Here is a 13,652-nt window from a genome sequence, read left to right as displayed (position 1 = left end):
TGGGTTTTATTAATACTATGCCAAATTATGAAATTGTGAACATTTCATCTTTCTACTGACTGAGTTGTGTTGTTGTCTATCAGAAATAATGAATACCTTTCTTCTTGTGTAGTCAGATAGAGAATTGACTTGTATAACTTTCCAGTAGTTTCGACTGTTACTTCTACTTTGACCACTGACGTCACAGTGAGACCAACTAGTAAGTATCCCTTACTTTGCAATTACATTTTTAGTTCACTCTAATTCACTAAAGCTCCAACAGGTTTACTCATAGATTTATTCATAGCTGCTTGTACGTTCACTTTATTTTGTTGTGCTTTTCTTAGATATGAATGGCCCCTGGAGGGGATGGCTGCCGTTATACGGGTTCCTAACCAATTCTGCCATTCTTGGTCTTTTTATTGCGTTGTTTGTAACTTGTTTGGTACATAATGTTTCTGCCACCGTCTCTTATGACCGAAAAGAGCTTCTGGACATCAGAACAGCGATTACTCAATGAATTGGAGGAGAAAGATTTACGTCTCTTCCCGGACCAGGCCCAAAGCCCCGTCATTCGCATGATTATGAGACGCCAATACAGGGGCCGCAGATCATAATGCTTGGTGAGAATTTGTCTGCAAGTGGATAATCCCGCTTTACCATCAGTGTCTTATGTTTCACTGAGTCATGGCTGAATGAGGACATGGAAAATAAACAGTTGGCTGTGTTTTCCGTGCATCGGCAAGACAGAACAATAACCCTCCGGTAAGACGAGGGGTGGTGGTCTGTGTCTGTTTGTCAATAACAGGTGGTGCGCGATCTCTAATATTAATAAGGAAGTCTAGAGGTTTTGCTTGCCTGAGGTAGAGTATCTCATGATAAGCTGCAGACCACATTATTTACCAAGAGAGACCATAAGCAAACAAGAGAATGCTCATCCAGAAGCGGCGCTCCTAGAGCTGGGGACTTTAATGCAGGAAATCTAAAATCCATTTGTCCTAATTTCTACCAGCATGTCAAACGTGCAACCAGAGGAAAAACAATTCTAGACCACCTTTACTCCACACACACAGAGACTCGTACAAATCTGTCCTTCACCCTCCATTTGGCTAAATTGACCATAATTCTATCCTCCTGATTCCTGCTAACAAGCAAAAATTCAAGCAAGACTTACCAATGACTCGATCATTACGGAAGTGGTCAGGTAACGCGCATGCTAAGCTACAGGACTGTTTTGCTAGCACAGATTGGAATATGTTTTGGGATTCATTCAATGGCATTGAGGAGTAAATCACATCAGTCACCGACTTCATCTGTACGTACATATGCCAACCAGAAGCCATGGAATACAGGCAACATCCCCACTGAGCAAAAAGCTAAAGCTGCCGCTTTCAAGGAGCGGGACACTAATCCGGATGCTTATAAGAAATCCCGCTATGCCCTCAGACAAACCATCAAACAGGCAAAGCATCAATACAGGGCTAAAATTGAATCCTACTACACTGGCTCTGATGCTCATCGGATGTGGCATTGCTTGCAAATGATTCCGGATTACAAAGGGAAACCCAGGCGTCAGCTGCCCAGTGACGAAAGCCTACCAGACGAGCTAAATGCCTTCTATACTTGCTTCGAGGCATGCAACACTGAACCATGCAGGAGAGCACCAGCTGTTCCAGACGACTATGAGATCACACTCTTCGTAGCCGATGTGAGTAAGACCTTTAAAAAGGTCAACATTCACAAGGCTGCAGGGCCAGACGGATTACCAGGACACGTACTGAGAGCATGCACTGACCAACTGGCATGTGTCTTCACTGACATTTTCAACCTCTCCCTGACCGAGTCTGTAATAACAACAAGCAGACCACCATAGTCCCTGTGTCCAAGAACACCAAGGTAACCTGCCTAAATGACTACTGGCCCGTAGCACTCACATCTGTAGCCATGAAGTGCTCTCAAAGGCTGGTCATGGCTCACATCAATACCATCATCCTAGAAACCCTAAACCCACTACAATTCACATACCACCCCAACATGTCCACAAATGACGCAATCGCTATTGGTCTCCACACTGCCTTTTATACCACCTGGACAAAAGGAACACCTACATGAGAATGCTGTTTGTTAACTTAAGCTCAGCGTTCAACACCATAGTTCCCCTTAAAGCTTATCACTAAGCTAAGGACCCAGGGCCTAAAATCCTCCCTCTGCAACTGGATCCTGGACATCTTGACAGACTGTCCCCAGGTGGTAAGAGTAGGTAACAACACATCTGCCTCGCTGATCCTCAACACAGGGGCCAGTCAAAGGTGTGTGTTGAGTCCCCTTGTGTACTCCCTGTTCACCCACAATTGCGTGGTCATGCACGTCTCCAACACCATCATTAAGTTTGTTGACAACACAATGGTGGTAGGCCTGACATTGATGAGACAGCCTACAGGGAGGAGGTCAGAGACCTGGCAGTGTGATGCCAAGACAACAAGCACTCCCTCAGCACGCCCCCATTCACATCGACTGGGCTGTAGTTGAGCGAGTTCGAGAGCTTCAACTTCCTTGGTGTCCACATCACTAAGAAACTATCATGCTCCAAACACACCAAGACAGTCATGAAGAAGGCATGGCAATGCCTATGCCCTCTCAGGAGACTGAAAAGATTTGGCATGGGTCCTCAGATCCTCAAAAAGTTATACAGCTGCACCATCGAGAGCATCCTGACTGATTGCATCACCGCATGGTATGGCAACTGCTCGGCATCCGACCGCAGAGGTTAGTGCGTACGGTCCAGTACATCACTGGGGACAAGCTTCCTGCCATCCAGAACATCTATACCAGGCGGGGTCAGAGGAAGGCCCTAAATATTGTCAAAGACTCCAGCCACCCATGTCATAAACTGTTCTCTCTGCTACCGCATGGCAAGTGGTACCGGATTGCCAAGTTTAGGTCCAAAAGGCTCCTTAACAGCTTCTACCCCCAAGCTATAAGACTGCTAAAGAGGTAATGAAATGGCTAAACAGACTATTTGCATTGACCTCCTTTTTTATTCTGCTGCTACTCGTTGTTTATTACCTTATTACGCATAGTCACTTTACACCTTCCTACATATACATATTACCTCCTGTAAATAGCCTCGTTATTTTATTGTTACTTTTTAAAACGTTTTTTTAATTTAATTTATTTAATTATTTATAAAAAAATAGCATATATTTTCTTACTTTAAAAAAAATGCATTGTTGAAAGTAAGTGTTTCATTGTAAGGTTGTATTGTAACACCTGTTATTTTATTTGATATGAAACAAATGTACATTTCTCATCTCTTCTCACCAGGTTTGACCTCTCCTTTGGCCCCCAGCACAGCAGTGAATCCTACATCAAGTGTGTTGGTCATCTTTAGTTAGTAAAACTGAAAATATTTTTGTTTATTGGTGTTTATTAAGTTGTGATGTGTGTTAACTGTTAACAGCTTCTTCCCCAAGCAATAAGACTGCTAAACAGTTAATCAAATGGCTAACCAGACTATTTGCATTGACCTCCTTTTTTACGCTGCTGCTGCTCACTGTTTATTACCTATGTATAGTCACTTTACACCTTCCTATATATACATATTACCTGAATTACCTCCTATATATAGCCTCGTTATTGTTATTTTATTGTGTTACTTTTTTAAATGTTTGTAAAAAAAAATTGTTTAGAATTTTTTTAGCAAATATTTTCTTCTTAAAAAAAACTGCATTGTAACTGCAGTGTTTCATGGTAAGGTTGTATTGTAACACCTGTTTTATTCGGCGCATGTGACAAAAAACATTTTATTTTATTTGAAACAAATTTACACTTCTCTTCTCATCTCTTCTCACCAGGTTTGACCTCTCCTTTGGCCCCCAGCACAGCAGTGAATCCTACATCAGGTGTGTTGGTCATCTTTAGTTAGTAAAACTGAAAAAGATTGACTTATTGACTTCTAACCCAGGTCTTTGTATTATTTTTTCATCACAAATGTGCCTAATTACTAGAAAAGAGGTTGATATTGGATTGATTAAATCATCCCATTAACCTCTTGAGGATACCCTAGGATAGGGGGCGCCACAGCGCATTTTGAAAAAAAATCGTTCCCATTAAGATACCTTATTGTATAACCAGATCCAATGACTTTGCTTTGCACCAGATTTGACTGTTAGTCCTACTTTGACAACTGACACCCCAAAGAGTCCAACTGAAAGTGAGTCTGGCCACACGATTTCTGTTTATTGGTGTTGACTAAGTTGTGATGTGTGTTAAGTGTTAACAAACTGTCTCTATCTTGTATGTGCACAGGAGGTCAAAGCTCCACAGACAGCGTTGTGAATTCAAACAGTCCAAAAATAGTTTTGTGTAAGTATCCTTATTTAGTAATCCCACAGCAAAAATGTACTTTTCTTTTCCTGCTAGAACTGACTTTGCTGATAACTACTTTGTTGAGGGAAAATGTACTTGTTGTGATTGTGATATGTTGTTGCCTCACCAAGCTATCTTAAGAGGAATGCACTAATGTAAGTCACTCTGGATAAGAACCTCTGCTAAATAACGTGTCGTAGAAATTTCCATCAGTGACACCTGAAGTCAATATTAAATTAATCATTCTTTATTATCAACAAGCTGGAGAGGTTCCAACAAACTTAATGTACCATAGTAAACGTCGGTCGGGAGCTCCGCCGGAGAAGTCCCATTAGTTGTCTTATATACTGCTTAAACAGACAAGTTATATTTGCAAGATTTAGCTTATTCATTATTCATAATTAATTCATCATTAACGTTTGGTTCATGCATGTGACCAACCAATACCTCACGAGGCTTCTTCTCTTCAAGCTGAGACTTTGAAACTAAGACACCCCTTCCGGTTTTCCAAACAATGTTCTTGGCGCACTGCCAAATTGCTTATACTGATAGTGAAGCTTCCTCCCAGTCACGATCAATTAGTCAGTTGCATGAACCCAGTCTAATTGGTTATTAGAAAAGCACAAACATAACATATTCCTTCACAAACTCAAATGTAAAATGTTTAGCTAACTAGCTGTCTTTTCTCACATATATGAAAACAGAAACGTTTACCAAGACTAATAATAATGTGGTTTTCTAACACCTGTCTACCATTGAAGTATTTACATTTAGATTAAGAGCTAATGAACTCTTCTGATGACATCATGTCACCAAACAGCGGTGCAATTATGGCAGACAGCAGTGTGTATGGCTTCTGGAGTGGGCGTGTTCCTGATGGGATTGACAGCTGTCTATCTCTGCAGGAGGACCAGTGAGTACTTCTGATTTTGTATAACAAATAATTTGCAAACATTTTCCTTCTCATATTAATGTTAGTGCCTTTGACATGGGTTAATCTTTCAACTCCTTTTGATCATATTGTATAGGTTAGACTATATTCAATATAATTCATTTAGCCTCATTTGTTTTTCAGAGAAAACCAATTCTCAGAGGTAAGAATTCCCTTGTGAATATGATGCAGATTGTATCAACCTTTAGTTCTGTATTGTCCATGATGAGATGTTCTTACCACAACCTTCTTATACTTTTATGTTGTACAGACCTACAACCAGACAGGATGATCACAGCCAATGTATGTTCCAAAACTAAATACATCAAACACTGCACACACTACTAACACAACTACACACATGCATGTACAAACACAAATTCTAATTTAATTTTTTTTTATTTTCTGTTGTAGGTGATTTGGTGATGGGAGCTATGAGCAGTGCAGACATGTTGGATTCAAGGGATGCTGGGATCTATTCTCTCATCACCTCTGTACCGTCCACGTTTTTGCCCTCAGGTGAGTTTGTAACAGAATGTCTTCTATACCCGTCTTCCTGACCTGGATGTGAATTTGGGACCCTCAGCACAATAACACTTAATCACTCAATGCCAACCATACTGACTTACATTTTTCAGTCAGAGCATCTTGAAAGCGTGAGAACAGAGCTGTAAGTCTCCAGGGTGGTTTGAGTTAGGAGGAGAAGTGTGAAGTCACATCAAGCCCTGTTATTTTCACTTCTTCTGACCCCCCCCCCCCCCCCCCCCCCCCCCCCCCCACACACACACACACACACACACACAGAGACACACAACCTCTTACTTTGTCTCTCTCTGTGAGATGCAGTTCCTGTGCAGGTATCTGCAAATGAAGATGTAAGTACAGCAAAAATAATAGCCTTGGATATAGATACATACTTGTTTTCGTACGGACAGGCAGACAGTCTGAGGGACAATAAGGACCTTTCTCTCTCTTTCCTCCAGGCTGATTCAGAGAATGCAGGGGTCTACAACCTGATCACTTCTGTACCATCCACATCTATACCATTAGGTTTGTCTATTTAACTATTTCCCACTGATTCATAACATGTAGGGCTTTCTATAGGACTCAAAGTTGTTTAGGCTTGGATGTTGGTCTGAGGTAGTCATATCAGTAAGCATGTATGTATATAAGTTATACATAAGATAATGTGTTAGAGCATGAGAATAGAGCTGTACGTCTACAGGATGGTTTGAGTCAGGAGGAGAAGTGTGAAGGGACATTAAGCACAGCAAAGTGACACGCAGAACCACACCCACACTGACACGTGCACACCCACGCACACACACACACACACACAAACACTCACTCAGGCTCCTTCTGTGTTGTACAGGTCCTTTTGAAGAAAATGGAAAGTCATCTGAAAACGACAATGTAAGTTAGAATCACCCACTGTGTTTGGTGATTGTGATCGACTCTCAGTTTCAGATTGATGTTACATCCTTTTAAATGACATTACATTTACAGTACTGTAGAATTAAAGGACTGAAGTTAAACTGTCTGTTTCTTTTCTCTAGTCTGATACGTACCACGTATACAGCTCAATCCCCGACAGACCAGCAACCTCAGCCCAGCCTGATGGGTTGTACAGTCTTCTGCAGACACACTGAAACTACACCACTGGCTCTCTGTATGTCTCACAGAAATACTCTTTCTTTCAGGATGTCCTTTATTTATCACACATCATGTTACTGTAAATAAGTATCTAATACATCTACCACAGTGCCGTTTCTATCTATAAGCGACATACAGTAAGCAGCCGCTAGAGGCCCCTCCCCCCTCCAAAGAAATCGTAGGATAGTAGAATACACAACGTGCAGTTTAGAAATGTGGTTCTGCATCAGAAGTTTTTCTCTTGTTATGTCAGTCACTGACAGTCACTCAATTATCCCATGTCAGCTAAGATTTTATAGATTGCTAAGCAAGTTAGTCTCGCCAGCTATCTAAGCCATGTAGTAATGGCCGAATTACTACCCAGGGGCCCCCAATGATTTTGTTAGTCACTCTCACTCGGATATCAAATGAACATGGCATAAGTCATGGCCAAATGTGTAGAATTGCAGTAAATTATCTTTAAACCCAAATTGTATTATTTCAACGACAATGACATAATGTGTTGAATTGCAGGAAATTAGCTTCATAACTGCAAAGTTCTCTCCGCCCCATGGCGAAATGTGTAGAATTGCAGGACATTAACTTTAAACCTCCAAATGTTTCTCTCCGCCGCCATGAGCGGGGCCACTAAAATATTTTGTCCGCGAGGTGGGCAAATCTCGCTTAGGGCCCCCAAAATGCTTGGAACTGCCTTAATTTACTGTAATACACATTGACAAATGGCATGTGTTACATGCCTATCCATAATATCTGTTCATGTGTTAGTATTTTTTGGGGGGGATTTTGGAGGGGTCCGGGGCATAATACAAATTTTAAGTAAATGCCCAAGTAAATATATACTGTATTTATATATATTCTGTCATCTGTGTGATACCTCCTTCCATAACGGTTTGATACAATTTACAAAATAAAATATATTGGTGATCAAAATCGATAGATACAGACAATTTCAAAATCAATAAATATATAACATATTCACACATAATTAAAAAAGACAGGTAACTAGGAAATAAAGTTAAATTAATTGAAATTAAGTCATTAAGATCCGAAGTGGTACTGCTAAGACATTTTTTGGGGTCAAATTCATCTTGCGTTGAAATATGCTTATAATATAAGCCAGATGCACCCCAAAAAACTGGGGAAAAAGTCTAATGTTAATTTAACAATTTTTGCGGCAAAAGTTATCAAACCCCAAAAGCCCGATCTTATAACAAAAGTATTGATATTGATATTGCCCACATACTTTTTTGTATAAGCTACAAAATATAACATTTGGTTTTAAAAATGTTTACATTGTTGGCAACATCAGATCATCAAAACTGAAAAATATAGATTTCCTAAATGCTTTTCAAATCTCCCAATTCCTCCATGTTTACTTGTTATTTTCCAGGTTCCCAGTTTAATTTCAACTTACTCAGCACCTCAGTCGCTCCTTCAATGTACAGTGTTGTAGACACATTCTAGCCTTTTAGTCCAGTGACTGCGGAGTGGTTAAGATGTAAATGGTGTGAGAACACAACTTCATTACATTGTTTTCCAGTTAACATGAGCTTACATTCTGTTTCGATGCACACTTGAGCCCAGCGGTCAGGATAGTCGATTATTCTATGGGGGATGGCTTTGTTTGTTGAAAAAGGGGTGGCTCCCCCCTCACCTCCCATATACACTGTACAACCTGTACATAGATCTTATTATTGTGTTATTGACTGTACGTTTGTTTATGTGTAACTCTGTGTTTTTGATTTTGTCGCACTGCTTTGCTTTATCTTGGCCAGGTCGCAGTTGTAAATGAGAACTTGTTCTCAACTGGCCTACCTTGTTAAATAAAGGTGAAATAAAATAAAATAAAAAATAAATCCCTATTCTATAAGAGATTTAAGGTACAGTAAATACAAATCCTATGTTTTTTGCTCCGTTTGAAATGCTCTCTTCTGTAAAACAATAAAGTAAGCAGAATAAATAGACTTCAACCATTCCCTCGTCTTTGTTAGTATTTTACATGATTTGATTTTGATCTTGATTATTCAAGAAAATGCAGAAAATATGTACTGTTGTCTATGTCACCTTTTTCTGGCCATTTCTGTACATAAAAACTGAAAATTAGATTTAAATAAGTATTCAGACCCATTACTCAGTACTTTGCTGAAGCACCTTTGGCAGAAATTACAGCCTCAAATCCTCTTGGGTATGATGCTACAAGCTTGGCACACCTGTATTTGGGGAGTTTCTCCCATTCTTTTCTGACCCTCTCAAGTTCTGTTAGGCTAGATGTGGAGCGTCGCTGCACAGCTATTTTCAGACCTCTCCAGAGATATTTGACCGGGATCAAGTCCGGATTCTGTCTGGGCCACTCAAGGACATTCAGAGACTTGTCCCAAAGCCACTCCTGTGTTGTCTTGGCTGTGTGCTTAAGGTCGTTATCCTATTGGAAGATAAACATTTGCCCCAGTCTGAGGTCCAGAGTGCTCTGGAGCAGGTTTTCATCAAGAATCTCTCTGTTCTTTGCTCTGTTCATCTTTCCCTCGATCCTGACTAGTCTCCCAGTCCCTGCTGCTGAAAAACATCCCCACAGCATGATGTTTCCACCACCATGCATCACCATAGGTTTTGTGCAAGGTTTCCTCCAGACGTGATGCTTGGCATTCAGGCCAAAGACTTCAATCTTGGTTTCATCAGACCAGAGAATCTTGTTTCTCATGGCCTGAGAGTCCTTAAGGTGCCGTTTGGCAAACTCTAAGCGGGCTGTCATGTGCCTTTTACTGAGCAGTGGCTTCCGTCTGGCAACTCTACCGTAAAAGCCTGATTGGTGGAGTGGTGCAGAGATGATTGTCCTTCTGGATGATTCTCCCATCTCCACAGAGGAACTCTGGTGCTCTGTCAGAGTGACCATCGGGTTCTTGGTCACCTCCCGGACCAAGGCCCTTCTCCCCTGATTTTCCCAGAGACAGAAAATGCTTAGTCCTGGACTAAAAATATTATTCAAAGGACAATTTACAGATGATCTGTATTGTGGTTAGTTCTAATGTGAGGGAGGCAAAGATGCCTACATTCTCCTGCAGCAGTCACAGACAGTCTACAGATCACATACCAACCAGTACATGTATGCTCTCACGTATCCACACCTCAAACAGGTGCACGAGTGCACACATGCACACACACACACACCACAGTAGGGTGTAAAGTTAGACGAGACTCTTACCGCATCCTGTCCTTCTGACACTTCAGCCTATCATATTTCAGAGACTAGTTGTGTTGAGGAGATTGACAGAAGTACCGTTGAACCAAACCTCAGATACATCTAACTGAAACTATTAATCTACTTTACCAGATATTTTTAGCAAGATATAAAAAAAACTCAACTAAATTCACCCTCCAAAAACACCAATATGAGAAATGTATTCATGCTTCTGACAATTACAACAAGCATCTCACAAGTGATGAAACCCCACTTGTCATGCTATATTTCCATGGAAATGTTCAGTGTCATTGTTTACTGCTTATGTATCTGCACCTCTATTATCTTATTAAGCTAATAACTACAGTAGATAGGAAAGATATTGCCTCTAATGCACAATGTGGAGAGTCATATGGAGCCACAGCAAGACTGTTTCTTATTTCTTGCTTTTGGATGTTGGCAATATATACTGCAGCTGTACATGAAACCTGCTTTTTATTGTGCAGTATAGTTAAAAAATAAAATATTGTTATTTCCTCTGACAGATAAGCAAATGGTTTTGGCTCATGTTAGGAGCAGGAGATATTTACCTCTAATCACACCAGTTGATGGACTATCTTTGTGGTTTTCCTGTGAGCAGGCTCCTCGTCTTCCTCTCTATTAAAAGCATTCTCTCAGTCACAGACACGGTACTTATTATGTAGTTTGTGATAGTCTGTTTCTCTGAAACATTGCGTTATTCACCCCTGATCTGGCTCGTCATCTGTTTTTGATCATCCTCCTTTGCTGTGAGTTATTCCTCTGATCCAACTCTTGCACTACAATATATACACTGTATACAGCTATATCGTTGGTATTGAGGGTCTAATTTGATCAATTTGATCATATTTCATGTGGATATTGTACACTGAGTATACAAAATATTAAGAACATATGGTCTTTCACCAATTTTATTGGATTTAGATGAAAAGTCGGTTGAAAAGAGATCAAATATTTTTTTCAAATCCAATCAGTTTTCCACATTGATTCAAGATAATCACATTGTTTCCACATCATTTCAACAAAAAATACAAAGTTGATTCAACCAGTTTTTACCCAGTGGGTAGTTACTAACATGATGTTACTCGTGCACTTTGACTGATGGCAATCGATATAGATGTTAAACGTTTGTTCTCAAGAATAATATCCCCACCATGTTTTTCATTTCCTTTTCTTAGTCTCGAGTTCGGTCTCGATACCACATATTGAGTGTCTCGGTCTGGGATCCATTTTCACTTGGCCTTGACTTGGTCTTGGACAATGATTGAATTTCTTCCTTAAACCAGCTGAGTCTTTGGAGGTGGCAAAATGTTTTCTTTTGCAGTGACATTTGCTGTTTTGTACATGTAAACACTGATTCTGTGGAGCAGGGCTGCCCAACCCTCTTTCTGGAGATCTACTGTCCTGTAGGTTTTCAGTCCAACCCTAATTTAACGTATCTGATTCAGCTAGTTAAGGTCTTGTTGAGCAGATAATTAGTAGAATCAGGTGTGTTAAATTAGGGATGGACTGAAAACCCACAGGAAGGTAGAGCTCCAGGAAGAGGGTTGGGCAGCCCTGCTGTAGAGGGCCTATACGCTATTTTGCAAGTATGAAACCATCACAGTCAGTAAATGTGAGGAATTTATTCTGCAATGATCGTGGAAATGAAATTAACAATAGGAACTAGATGCCGATTTCGAACTATTTGAGAATCCAAAGATGAAATAAATAGGCCTAGATTTGAACTCTTCTCGTTAAAGGCACATTATATTTAGCTACCTGTTTTTTTTTGTTATGAATAAGAGTATCATCACACAGTGTACAAAACATTCCTAATATTGAGTTGCATCCCCTTTTTCCCTCAGAGCAGCCTCAATTCGTTGGGGCATGGACTCCACAAGGTGTCGAAAGCTTTCCACAGGGATGCTGGCCCATGTTGACTCTAATTCTTCCCACAGTTGTGTCAAGTTGGCTGGATGTCCTTTGGGTGGTGGATCATTCTTGATACACGTGGTAAACTACTGAGCATGAAAAACCCACCTTTCCCAGTCAGAGGATTACAGCAACCGCACAGCGTTACTCACACTAAATAACTTTATTTCCAGAGGACTTATGAGATGCATGTGGTTCTGAACAGAGAATAATAGAGAATAATAATGAGAAACAGCACATGAGCAATAATAATATTAACTGTATAAGGAGATACTGATATAAGCAAAGGACTGTATAATACACAGCATCAACTACTATTAACCACTAGCAATAGTAACAACCAACAGTAAATGCACAACTTTCAATAACAACATCACTCACTTCTTGTCCACGCACTCCATCACTCTTGTCTACTTGGAGAGAGACTGAGGAGGCTCTGACCTGAGCAGGCAGAATGACTCTCAGGTGTCCTGCTCCCTAGCAACCTATTGGTGGCCTGGTAGCAGAGGTCACTGGAAGTTGGGGAGACAGTTTGTGATCGCCTAGTCTCTCTGGCAGCAAGTCCTCAACTGGCAGCTTCATTAAGTAGTACCCGCAAATCACGTTGAGACTGGTGTTTTGCGGGTACTATTTAATGAAGCTGCCAATTGAGGACTTGTGAGGCGTCTGTTTCTTAAACTAGACACTCTAATGTACTTGTCCTCATGCTCAGTTGTGCACCAGGGCCTCCCACTCCTCTTTCTATTCTGATTAGAGCCAGTTTGCGCTGTTATGTGAAGGGAGTAGTACACAGCATTGTACGAGATCTTCAGTTTCTTGGCAATTTCTCACATGGAATAGCCTTAATTTCTCAGAACAAGAATAGACTGACCATTTCGAGCCTTTAATCGAACCCACAAATGCTGATACTCCGGTTACTCAACTAGTCTAACGAAGGACAGTTTTATTGCTTCTTTAATCAGAACAACAGTTTTTAGCTGTGCTAACATAATTGCAAAAGGTTTTTCTAGTGATCAATTAGCCTTTTTAAATGATCAACTTGGATTAGCTAACACAATGTGCCACTGGAACAAAGTAGTGATGGTTGCTGATAATGGGCCTCTGTACGCCTATGTAGATATTCCATAAAGAATCAGCCGTTTCCAGCTACAAATATCATTTACAACATTAACAATGTCTACACTGTATTTCTGATCAATTTCATGTTATTTTAATAGATTAAAAATGTGCTTTTCTGTCAAAAACAAGGACATTTCTGCTTTACCACAAACTTTTAAATGGTAGTGTATATCAGATCAGTGCCCTGTGGTTTGCGCATTGATGCATGTCAACCAGCTGGCATGGCTAGAACAGGAAGCAGGGGTGGGGGATGACTTGGCAGAAGCCCAACAAGAAGACGCGGAAATACGCCTTCTCCTCTAGCTTACAAGAAGTACAGTATAGGGGACAAGCGCAGGGAGGTAGAGCAATCAAGCCTTAATATGTGCCAGTATGGGATCAGCTTCAGGTGCAAGGGCTGAGTTTAGTGCGTGTCCCCTTGCCTAATTCTGATGCCATTTATAAGATACAAGTGGTCCTCCACAAAGCTGTGGT

At 40.6% G+C, this 13,652-nt stretch overlaps 1 protein-coding gene across 4 annotated transcripts; it reads left to right on the top strand.

Moving 5' to 3' along the window:
* Positions 1-80: 80 nt before the first annotated feature.
* On the top strand, positions 81-8,895 carry LOC145859523 (uncharacterized). 4 transcript variants are annotated; one of them, XM_082959101.1, is made up of 11 exons: positions 81-199; positions 3,304-3,881; positions 4,139-4,192; positions 4,288-4,344; positions 5,168-5,260; positions 5,423-5,441; positions 5,550-5,581; positions 5,693-5,797; positions 6,125-6,328; positions 6,651-6,691; positions 6,835-8,895. In XM_082959101.1, the coding sequence occupies exons 5-11, from the start codon at positions 5,197-5,199 to the stop codon at positions 6,925-6,927; spliced, it is 558 nt and encodes a 185-aa protein (XP_082815227.1). In that variant the 5' UTR covers positions 81-199; positions 3,304-3,881; positions 4,139-4,192; positions 4,288-4,344; positions 5,168-5,196; the 3' UTR covers positions 6,928-8,895. The 4 variants fall into 4 exon arrangements, with proteins under 4 accessions (XP_082815227.1, XP_082815228.1, XP_082815230.1 ...); XM_082959102.1 differs by lacking the exon at positions 81-199 and having other exon boundaries at positions 3,193-3,881; XM_082959104.1 differs by lacking the exons at positions 81-199; positions 3,304-3,881; positions 4,139-4,192; positions 4,288-4,344 and having other exon boundaries at positions 4,868-5,260; positions 6,125-6,153; positions 6,262-6,328.
* The last annotated feature ends 4,757 nt before the right edge of the window (positions 8,896-13,652 follow it).

This window comes from Salmo salar, chromosome 12 (assembly GCF_965601325.2).
Source record: "Salmo salar chromosome 12, fSalSal1, whole genome shotgun sequence".
NCBI lineage: Eukaryota > Metazoa > Chordata > Actinopteri > Salmoniformes > Salmonidae > Salmo > Salmo salar.
This window is presented reverse-complemented; position numbering and strand designations above follow the sequence as displayed.

Bases quoted from the DNA above. Each gene is read 5' to 3' on its own strand.
- LOC145859523 (XM_082959100.1), top strand. From the start codon at position 5,146: ATGACATCATGTCACCAAACAGCGGTGCAATTATGGCAGACAGCAGTG. The intron at 5,798-6,124 runs GTGAGTTTGTAA...TGTGAGATGCAG, and splicing joins GTCCACGTTTTTGCCCTCAG to TTCCTGTGCAGGTATCTGCA. The intron at 6,329-6,650 runs GTTTGTCTATTT...TGTGTTGTACAG, and splicing joins ATCCACATCTATACCATTAG to GTCCTTTTGAAGAAAATGGA.